The 11760-nt window shown below is 44.0% G+C and overlaps 1 protein-coding gene across 3 annotated transcripts in view; it reads right to left on the bottom strand.

Annotated features, from left to right (window-relative positions):
- Positions 1–208: 208 nt before the first annotated feature.
- The window catches only part of LOC119379181 (condensin complex subunit 2), a 75198-nt gene continuing 63646 nt past the window's right edge, over positions 209–11760 (bottom strand). For all 3 annotated transcript variants that reach the window (XM_049411898.1, XM_037648392.2, XM_049411899.1), the window contains exons 16-17: positions 2869–3033; positions 209–518 (exon numbers count right to left, since the gene is read on the bottom strand). In XM_049411898.1, the coding sequence (XP_049267855.1) occupies positions 459–518; positions 2869–3033 (225 nt within the window). In that variant the 3' untranslated portion in view covers positions 209–458. The remainder of the gene's footprint in view (positions 519–2868; positions 3034–11760) is intronic.

Below are 11760 nucleotides of genomic sequence, written 5' to 3'. Positions count from 1 at the left end.
CAGATCAATAAATTATTTTTACCAGACCTAGTCTCATTACTTTACGAACAGACCCTGTATATCTTTAGGTATTTATGATTTTGCACAAGATTAAGCCCAAGAGTGCTAGCTAATGCTACTCATGGCCATGGCAGCAGAGAACCAGCATGCCTAAGACAGACAGCAAAGGCTCCAACTACAGCAATTCAATCGTACACTGTTATTACACATTACAGCATTTTCTTTATTAAGAGCAAAATACAATGTCCATGGAAATGCTTGTTCCATTGTCTATAGCAATAATGTAAGGTATGTGAGGTTATGTCATTAAACAATGTGTTAATATGCCTGTCAATGCATGCAGACTATAAATTTTGCATGCAGAGTCATTTATAAAACGACTGCCATGAATGGTCGTTTCCTTGCACACAGCAGATGTTCTCTGCTCAAGGTCATCCAATGAAAGCTAGTACGCAGCTTTATATTTGCAACTTGATTTTCAAGTCCGTCATGTCTTTGACCGATTCCACAAAAAACTCCTGTAAAGAAAAGCATTGATGAAACAGACAATTCACAATAAATTTTCCACTCACACAAATGTAACTTGAAAGGATGTTACTGAGCAAAAATTATTTTGGCTGTGTTGGTACATTACCCTTCTACAATATCAAAAAAGATGCTTTCACCCTTAAAAGAAGTTTTGCAAGCCACAAAGACGGAAACACGGCAGATTTGTAGCGCTACCTGTGGGAAGTTTCTGCATCAGCTTGATGTAATGTCCCAGATTTTAACGAAGATTGCTTGGGCCTGGCTAAATGTAATGGAGACTTTTTGGTCCTGGCTAACTTTAGCAGCAACGATGAATACATTGTATGTATTCTAAAAGAGCCAAAGACTGAATTAGCAGGTACCAAGAAATTCTTAAGCATTCGAAGTCACTGACATCACACATAGTGACATACCGATGGTAGAGAGGAAGAAAGAAAGAGAAACAAAAATGGCCACCCAGCTTAGGCTTGGCACCACTAGTCTGAAGCTGCCTTCTTTTTTTTTTATTGAATTAGGGCTGTTTTTGCATCCCCATACAATTGGGAGGAATGGACGGAATTTGCAAGACTCCTGAACAAAGACTTGGCAGCTGTGGCACAGGAAAGAACGAAGGGACAGAACAGAATGCTGCGAACTCTGTTCTCTCCTTTTTGTACCACTTGCTGATCTACAGGTAATGGCATGCTGCTCTGTTATTAAGGGGGGAAGCTGCTTTCTGGGATAAAAAATTGCCCCCCAAAATTGATTTTTCAGAAATTATTTACAGATTCTGCCTTTACTGCTGCATAACCTCACCAATTTTCATGCATCATAGATCATAATTTTAGCAACAACAGCCTTTTATATCACATCGCCAAATGATGGTGTTTTGTTCATTGTTATTTCCCCCGTTTCATTTTTTTGTAACCTTAGAATCTTTTGAGAAGCTTTTCTCAGCATTGGCACACTCAATTTTGATGATTTTCGTCTTGCTGAAAAGCAGAGTGTGAAGTGAGTGTAATAGGGTGCCAAATGTGACTATAGGAAGTTATAAATTCTTAGAGAGGGTAAAAAAAAAGTGATTTTTCTTAGTCATTCAAATGAACATTTTGAAGCTTCATAACTTTTGTTCTAGGAAAGCCAGAAGCATAAAATTACACTTGTTGCACTCCTTGGCATTGCAGTGAAACTGATAGTTGGGCAAGTTGGTAGGTATCCATGGTGAAATTTGTAGCGCGCACAGTTAACAGGGACACAAAGAATAGTAATAATAATAATAATAATAGTAATAATAATAATAATAATAATAATAATAATAATAATAATAATATGTGGGGTTTAACGTCCTAAAACCACGATATGATTATGAGGGGTGCCGTAGTGGGGGGCTCCGGAAATTTCAACCATCTGAGGTTCTTTAACGTCCACTTAAATCTTAAGTACACAGGCCTCAAACATTTTCGCCTCCATCGAAAATGCAGCCGCGGCGGCCGGGATTCGATCCCGCGACCTTCGGGTCAGCAGTTGAGCACCATAACCACTAGACCACCGTGGCGGGGCATCTAGTGGTTATGGCGAGACAGTTGTGAGTAAGTGCTCGTTTGTGGCACGCACAGTTGACAGGAACACAAAGAAGAGACAAATTTCACCATGAATGACTCATTCGCATGTAGAGAATTCAATGATGTTTAATTCAGTGATATCTGTTCAGCCAGTTTAATCAATATGATCAACTGATGCTTCCATTAATAATTCAGTTTAAAATTACTGCCACAGACTACATTAAAACTGAGTTAATATTTGATATCAGCACATTAAAAATACATAGTCACTGAAGTTTTTGTACCATCCTAGCTGAAATAATATGACACTTTGTCTAGAAACCACTTCTCCCCTTAAACCTACACTGAAGTGCTAGTCTTGACAGCATTAATACTGTTATTACTGGAATGAGATTTATTCTTCAATACGACTACTTGCCAGCCATACTTTCTTAATCTGACATGCAAAACAGCTTGCACAATACTAGATGCAAAGACATGCAAAATACTACACTTCATGGGATCAAGAGAGTCTCCCCTTTTGTGCCTCATATCCCAGCTAGCGTGTTCAACACCGTAAACAGCGCCACAGGCACACCAATCGGTCTTACGGTGAGACCCCTTTTGGCCCGCTGTCAGCAACTGTCGCACAGTGCCATATCCTGGGTTAATAAACCCACGTTTGTTGACGATGTGCCTTGTGTGCCTTTTCTGAGTCATGTCGGAGGGTTGCATTTTTTCCTGACCCCACTCATAGAATATACCTTGTGCAAACCTGTCTCCACAACTTTAACCCAAAGACAACATCAGCAATACTGACCTTTTCGGCAGCCAAGTGAAGCAGTGCTACAAAAGCCACAGGAACATTAAGGCTGTCACGGTTGATGCGGTTCAGTCGGGGTCTCACACGGTCGTACAATCTTCGAAAGGTGTACTTAGCAATAGATTCCTTGTCGGGCACATTTTCAGAGCTCGGGATGTTCTCCTGAAAGGAAGCAATTATTTAGCAAGCAAGAAAAACACTGAACAATGTTGTATAGTATGAAATCTTTTGTTTCTAAGCACAACTTTCCATTCCTGCCTGCAATTTCAAGCACACGAATCATAGTTCAAATCACAAGACAATTAAAAAAAAACTAATTAATGTTAAATGAGTACATAAACTATTTTTAAATCAATAAAAAGAAACCTGCACTAATTGTTTGCCATGCACCAATGACTATGCTTTTGTTTGTTGTTTTCGTTTTTTCACTGGCATGTTCATGGTGTACTTGGAACAGCTATTTTTTAGCACACTTGAGCTCTATTAAAGAAGGCGGGGAGTTTGGATGGTTGAAGTCTAGCACTCTAAATTCATTCACGTGGTTCCCTGGGTGCACCAGCCTCCGAATCAGAGGGCCCCAGCTGCTCCAAGAGACACCAGCCATCATGGTTTACATGGAGACTTTCTGCGCTGGCTGCATCGTGGTGCCACGGGTGTATCACCAAGACAGCTGAATCATTTGCTTGGGATGGCGCATTTCCTACTCTGACTGCAGACTGCCCACGCATCTACTGGCTCTGAGCCAGAGCATGAGAGTCATCCACTGGATACACCATTAGTGTATTCATAAGGTCTGTAGTTTCTTACGGCACAAAGGATAAGAATAGACATAATGCACAGTAACAAGATGACTAAGCCTTTGAAATGGCTGACGGCAAATCAAGCTTAATGTACAAAGGACAACGTTTTTATTATTCATACAAAAAACAAGATCCTAGAAAGTGAATCCACTATCACTTTTCGCAGTACTTAGTGCTCTTTTGTGCGTGGATCTAACAAGACTTTTTAGGCATTTTTAACGAAAAGTTCATGTTAACCATGTATGCTTAAATGTCTCTAATACAACTGATATATCCACAAAATTAGAAAATTGTTTCCATTATGGCTAAACAAGCAAATTGACACTGGATAAATGGATGGGTGCAATGAGCGCCCCCTTTATACGGGGCAGTGACGTGTGACACCAGGCTCGACCAAAAAAATCTTTTTCCCTTTTCTTTTTAAGTTGGCCTGATGCCTTATCTACGTCGATTAAATCGATCTTATAATAATTGTTGGGGTTTAACATCCCAAAACCACGACATGATTATGAGAGACGCCGTAGTGGAGGGCTCCAGAAATTTCGACCACCTGGGGTTCTTTAACATGCACCTACATCTAAGTACATGGGCCAAAGAATTTTTGCCTCCATCAAAAATGCGGCCGCGGCGGCCAAGATTCGGATTAAATCGATCTTACTAAAAAAATTCCCAACCCAGTTTTCTGCCCCTTTACTTGCACACTGTCTTTATTTCTCCTACTATTTATTTTTGTCCTTTATCTGTAGTTTTCTGCCACCAATACTCCTAACTGTCTCTTACTTATTTCTATCGCGGACGTGTTCAGCTTTCCATTCTTGTCCCTAAAACCCAAGGCTTCATGTAGGCTCATGCCCAAACGTACACCTGGGTGGATATCTCCACATTCAATCAGAACATGCTCCATCGTTTCCTTATCTTCCCCACAGCATATGCATTATTCTTCTTTACTGAATCTCGCCTTATAACTATGCATTCTAAGGCAACCCGGCCTCGCTTCAAACAGTAAAGCGCTTCCCCTTGAATTATCATAAAATGCCTTCCTCCTTATTTCGTTTTTGCCCTTTCGGTAGTTACTCAAAGCCTTTTTTTTTCCATCGCTGCCATCCAGTAAATCCTCTCCGCCTCTCTGACTTTTCGCTTAGCGATCTTTGTTGTCATATTGCTTACACTTCCAGCCGTATATTTACTTGTGAGCCTTCTAGTTTTTTTTCTTCTCCACTGTGTGTCAATGCTCTTCCTATACAAATACCGGAACACCTTCTCTGCTAATCTGCTCTCTTTCTTGTTCCTTCGCCTCTCTTTGAACCTTATTTTGCTCTGGGCTTCCCTCACCTCAAAACTTGCCCATCCCATATCACCTTTTACAGCCTCATTCATAGTCTTCCCGTGAGCACCCAACGTGAGGCATCCCACAGTCCTTTGATTCACATCCATTCTTGAGGGCACCTCTGACCTCATGCACACCACTCAGTTCCCAAATGTAAGACCCGGGACCATTACACCTTTCCACAGACCTCGAAGCACCTCGTGCTGATTGTATCCCCATAACGCTTTGTGCTTCATCATTGCAGCATTGCCGAGGCTTTTTTCCTGTACCTCCATGTACCTATCACCCTCATTTACCCATACTCCGTGGTACTTGTGTTCACTTACCCTAGGTGTTTCTTGGCCTTGCATTGCCACCGCCTGATCATTGGGATCATTGAATACCATCAATCCACATTTTGTTACACTAAATCCTAGTCCTAGAGCTTCACCTTCCCTTCTGCATATATCTGCCAGCAGCTGTATATCATCTCTACTGTCCGCAAATAAGACAATATGGTCAGCATAACATAAACCTGGAAGCTTCCGCTCAATTGTTACGCTGGCCTGTTTGTGTGACAGATTAAAACCAATCTTGCTGGCTTCTATTGCTTTTCCATCCTCACCATGCACAGCATGAATAACAGCGGGGACAAAGGACATCCCTGTCTCAGCCCCTTGCTAATATCAATGTTTCCTTTGCTACTTATTCCTTCCCATTCTATGCAAACTGTATTTTCTGGTATATCTCCCTCAAAAGCTGTATACAGTTGTCGTCTATGCCCATTTCTTTCAATATAGTATCCCACAAAATTTCCTGATTAACGTTGTCATACGCCCCAGCGATGTCAAGAAGAGCCACGTACAAGGGCCTGTTTTCTATTTTAGACATTTCTATACACTGAGTAAGAACAAATGGGTTATTGTCTAACTTCCTGTCGATTCGAAATCCATTCTGAAGTTCTCCCAAAATATCCTTATGTTCCGCCCACGTTTCTATCTTTAATTTTACTGCCTGCATCGCCAACCTGTATGGTACCGATGCAATGGTTAGCTAGCGGTCTATACGAGCGAATGTTATCCGTTTCTCCCTTGCCTATATAGATTAAGTTCATTCTACTTTTTCGCTAAGCGTCCGGTATTTGCCTGTCCTGTAAGCTTATTTCTACGGCTTTCAACAGTGCTTATTCAGTATTATGTCGTAGTTCATTAATGAAGCTGATGGGAACCCAATCTAAACCCGGGGCAGTGCGCTTTGGAATTTTTCCTTCGGCCTTCTTCCAGTTGAAATTATCAAGTACTAGCTCTTCCTTGGTTGCACTTTCCTTCATACATTTACTCACCGGGGAAGTGCCCTGGATGATCTTTATAAACAAATCGGCTTGCAAAACACTTTGTAAAATAGTGAGCACCGCCTAGTGTGCATTTTGCAAACCATCTGTAAGTTGGCTTTCCCACAAGAACATGTTCCACACAAAACCTCTCATTCGCAGACTGCTTTTCTCGCTCTAAGCACGTCCACCCCTCCACATTCCTGTGAAGGCGTGCCAGAACCCCAAAGGCTTTCAAAACATACTGCAGGAATTTATTGCTTCACTGTAAGTTCCCTCATGTAGAAAGAAAGAGAGAAATGAAAGAAAGGAAAGGCAGGGATCAGTGGTGAATGAAAAAAATAGTTTGTCCGCTAGTCTGTGGTCGAGGCTGCTCGTGTGGAAAACGTATCTGCTCACGCATGCACAGTAACTATTTTGCAAGCAGTCAATTTGTCATGCTTTTGTGCAGTCATCCTACATTGTCTTTTATGGGTCTGAGGAAGCACAGCTTAAATTTTACAATCTCAACTTATTTGACAAAAAAAAAAAACAAAAAACTATTAGAGCCATTAGCAATATTATGTAACGGGCCAGCACAAAATAATACTGGAAAAAACTTGGCACACTAAATATAGATAATTTAGGGATCTTAAAAGGCCCCTAAACCACCTTCAATAATTTCTTTAAGAGTTCAAGTAAACGTGCGTATCAAGTTGAGAATGCCATCACAATCAACAATGCCAAACACGGCAGCACTGCGAGCCACGGGCACGCCACAAATTCTAAGAAACAATACTTTCTCCTCTTCGGGCCTTTCAGTAATCCTCGGCGATGGTCGTGACATCAACATTACCACCTGGTCATGTCACCCATGAAAAAAACCTGTTTGTCGGCTCACAGGCACACACGCTCACCACTCTTCCTCCTCGCATGGTGAGGAGAAGCAGTCAGCCAGGAGGAGAGACGAGACGATGCATGGAGCTGAGCAAAGCGAGCGGGGCAACGCCACCTTGAAAAATAACTAAGGTATTCTAGAGAGTGTTGGCGGGGGCCACTTTTCGATCCTCAAACGCATGTAACTCCACTATTACGGCACAGTTTCAAAAAATTCTCGCGGCTACGTGTTTGTTGAAGACTTGTGCACAACTTCAACAACCACTACTAAATTTCGACCTCTGGGTGGTTTAGGGGCTCTTTAAGGTTAGCTCTTCAGACCACACTGTGTACTTAACAATGACCTTGCCTTTCCACTTGCATCATGAAACACTCAACACTTCAGCTGACATGCAAAGTGCTCAGCATGTCTGAATTAAACAGCGTGCAGCCAAATATAAACAAATTTAACCAGGACCAGAGGATGTGTCTCAATCATCTGATTTTCCAAATTAATGTCATTATTTGCACACAATATAATCATTTCTCATTACCATGTTACCAATAATTCCTTTGTATAATTAAAATATTTTAAGTGTTAGTGACTCATTTATTAGAGTGTCTTCCTTGCTTGTATTTAGCTGCTTTATGTTTACTTATGTTACTCATTACTAAGGGGAGATCGCCTGTACAGTCTGTTGACTATGGGTCCTCCCTCTGTATGTTTGTATAATCCTCATTTGTAACCCAAAATGATGGTCGAATTAACAGGGTTTTACTGCATACAACTAGGGCTGGGCAAATATTCAAGCACTTCAAATATCCGAACGAATATTAAAGTATTCCAATACACTTCGACACGAACTTAAAAGTATTCAAAATGTCAAAGCATTCGAAATGAACCAATGAGAGTATAGACGGTTTCGCTGTTTGTAAACAAACTGGCATGCGCCGAACGGCATGCCCAAGAAGACTTGCAGTGCACCACTTCCGGTAATACTTTTTCAACGGTCCCAGCGGTGTTTCCCTGGTGTGTTTGAGTTTGTTGCTCTATTATTTCTGGCGCATTCCTTCAGATGTGTTTGGAGCGATGTCTAGGAAGTAGAGCTGTGCGAATAGCAAAATTTTTGGTGCGAAGTGAATTCGAATATTGAAGTATGAGTGCGAATCGAATCAAATACTTCTCTAATATTTCTAGAATATTTTTCGAATACTTAGAAGCGAAACTGCAAAAAAAAAAAAAAAAAGTTTGACAGGATTCCTATGCACATTCTTATAGGATAGCAACATGAAAGCGTTTCTTTTCACTAGGTTTAAGCGCAATGTAGAGGCCGAATTGTATTTATGTACATGATTTGGTGCAACCAAAGTGTTGCCGACAACACTTTACACGTGATAGGCAAAGATGCCATTTCCTCAGCCTCTCCTCCTCTTTCAACTTCAGTGGAAGCCCAACTGATGTGGTGGACAAGGGTGTGCTCCCTTAAAGTCCGGAGTTCCAAATCTGCCTTGCAGACATTGATATATAATAACATCTGAAATTTTGGATGTTAAAAAGCTACATCCGAAGTTTTGGATGCTAAAAAGCTTCGGCGTCCGATTTTTCAGACTTCCTGCCCAAATTTCAGGTCCAAAACAGCATTAATTGAGCCCCCACCTCTGCCACATCTTTCAACTCCATGTTGGAACTAGCGTTTTCTTGAGTTATTACACTCGCGAGCGTAGCGGAGCTTGAAAGGCAGCTTTGCCGTAATACGAGAGTGTAATGAGGTGAAGCATATTGAAAATCTGAAGGGGGCACTTTCAGTCAGATGTTGACTGTATTTGTTTTTGGGAAGTTCGAATAGTTTGAATAGTAAAATTCCAGTGCGAATCGAATCGAATAGCAAACACTATTGGAAAAATATTTGAAATTTCGAATATTCGCACACCCCTACTAGGAAGTACATGAAGGGGCTGGACAACGTCGCACGGGGGTGGTACAGTCGAACACGAAGGGGATTGCAAATTAGTTCGATATATGAAAAATTCGATTTAAATAATACAGGTCCCGAGACCTTACCAGCGGCGAACGATCACCTACAATCTGCGCATTCAAGAATGACAACTAATTCCGCACACACGATGCAACAGGATGCTTTATTTGCGTGAAAAAAAAAAATCTCTTATCTTGGCCTGCTTCTTTGTCTTCGAAATGAAGTTGAAGACGCTGGCCTCGATCATATCGAGGCTGTCCAGGTGCAACAGCCCGGTTCCCTCCATGTCGCCGCAACAACGGCAAATCAAGCCGAACGCTGCCACCACTTCAGCGGCCGAGTATGCGCGTGTAGCCGCCGCCTCGTCCGGACGATCTTCGTCGCCACTTGAGCTGTCGGCCTGGGCATCCTGGGTCCCTGCGACCGCAGCTACAATGTCCTCGTCAGCGAGGCTCGCAACAGCCTCAACATTGGAGTCCGCTTCCACGAAATCGTCCGCAGACACTTCGGGTGGTACGGCAGCCGGGAAGATGGACGACAACTCGCGAAACGAGTCTTCTATGCACTCGTCATCGCCGTCTTCACCGGTTTCCGCAAGTTCCGCCGTCACGAAGCCTGCCTTCCGGAAGCAGTTGGCCACCAGTCATCATTTGAATGGCACCAAGCAGGTCAACCTTTACCTCGGTGCCCATGCGGAGGTTGACCAGCAGCCTATCCAGGAGTCGCCTCCTATAGCACACCTTGAAGGACTTGATGATGCCCTGGTCGAGCGGTTGCAGCGTCGCTGTTGTGCTGGCCGGCAGAAACTTCAGCTCGATGTTTTTGAGCTCGCAGGTGGTGTGGTAGGCCGAGCAGTTGTCCACAAGAAGGCAAGCGCGACACTCCGACTTGCCCAGCTCGGCGTCCCACGCCTTCTTGTTCGATGCGTAGCGAACAGGGAGCCGCTTAGAGTTCTTGAAACAGCGCGGTGCCCTTGCTTTCCCAATCACAAAGGGCTGGAGCTTCCAAGACCCATCCATGTTGGCTGCCAGCAGAACGCTCACGCGGACTTGACCATACCTGCCAAGTTTGGAGAAACGGAATCCGGGAGATCTACTCAACGGGGGGGTATAAAGTATGCCGACCAGGGGGGGGGGGCACTGCGATAGCAATTATATGGACACTGTCAGCGGGATTTTGCGGTCGCCGCTGATCTGTACAGAGTCCAAACCGATAACATCGCTTGCGCATCGTCTGTTTCACATGCGAGTAAAAGCGCGCTAGCGCTAGGGACGAACACGGTTGAAGCAAGAGATGAAACGACCCGGCCGTCACCGTCGCACGAAGGGCACATGCGATAACATCGCTCCGCGTGCGAGGCCTGTCGTCGCTTGCTTACAGTTATTTCGTCGGGCAAGATTTTGTGTGTACACAAACGCATCATCTACGAAATATTAACGGCTGATATAACCTATAACATATTTAGGATGTGGCCAGACAACTTTGCTCATGTGGCCAGACAAAGCACTGGACGCGCGAGGCGAAACTGGATTTCCGGGAGATTTTCCTATGACCCGTACAACCGGGAGAAACGTTCAAAATCCGGGAGTCTCCCGGGTAATTCGGGAGACTTGGCAGGTATGCTTTACTCATTTTGCCGCCGTGACACGTGCTACCTTGGACATCGAATCTTGCTTGGCAGCATTTGCCAAAATAGACTGGTCTCGTAGGCATTGAAGATTTTCGCAGGTGAAAACTTCGCGGAGATTTCCGGCCACTCCTTTGTCATCCACTGCTGGATGTCCTGGCTGCTTACGGCTTCACTTTCGCCAGAAATAGTTCTGCCAATGATGTTGTAGCATTGCTTAAATTGGCGAAGCCACCCGGTGTTGTCGGCGAAATTGTCTTCACCGAGTGCAGCGGCAAACCATTTGGCCTTAGCCATCAGCACTGGGCCATCCACAGGAATGTTCTTCGCGCGCACTTTTAAGAACTAGGCCTAGAGTGCCTGTTCTACTTTCCCGTGGGCAGGAGCGCGCACACGACAGGCTCCTGACGTTTGCTGCCTGCCACCTCTGCCTTGATATCTGCCTTGTTCTTCAACAAGGTGCTCAGCATGCGCCGTGGTATCCCGATGTCGTCGACCACCGCCGAACTTTTTTCGTCCGCCTCAACACGCTGTATGGCTTTCAACTTCGTTGCAAAGTCAAGGTTCTTGCGCTTCTTGACGCTGGCCATTGCTACATGAGAAGTCGAAAATTCAAGCAGTCCGCAGCACCTTTGCACAGCATGCACGCAAAAGAGGAATGCGGTGGTATGCAACAACTCACGGAAGTGGACTCCGCGAACAAAGAGCTTGCGATCAGTCGCGATGGCTACCCGGGCTACCTGCGAGGGCAGCAGCGATGTACGAAAGCCGCGAGCTGTGGTTGGCTGAGCAAATACGAAAGGCGCGGGCTGTGGTTGGCTGATCACAACTCCCAAAACAGCAAAAAGAAAGAAAAGGCGAAAGGAGGAGGCCGCCGGCTACTTTGTTCCTGCTCTCCGAGCCGACGGTAACGCAGAGAAAGCATGAGAAAGAGAGAGAGAGAGAAAAAAAAAAGAAAAAAAAAAGCTGTTCCACAAGTTGGAGAATGCACTGAA

The sequence above is a fragment of the Rhipicephalus sanguineus genome, chromosome 1, assembly GCF_013339695.2.
Source record: "Rhipicephalus sanguineus isolate Rsan-2018 chromosome 1, BIME_Rsan_1.4, whole genome shotgun sequence".
In the NCBI taxonomy this organism is placed as follows: domain Eukaryota; kingdom Metazoa; phylum Arthropoda; class Arachnida; order Ixodida; family Ixodidae; genus Rhipicephalus; species Rhipicephalus sanguineus.
Note: the sequence above shows the minus strand (reverse complement) of the source record. Positions and strands in the feature narration are given on the sequence as shown.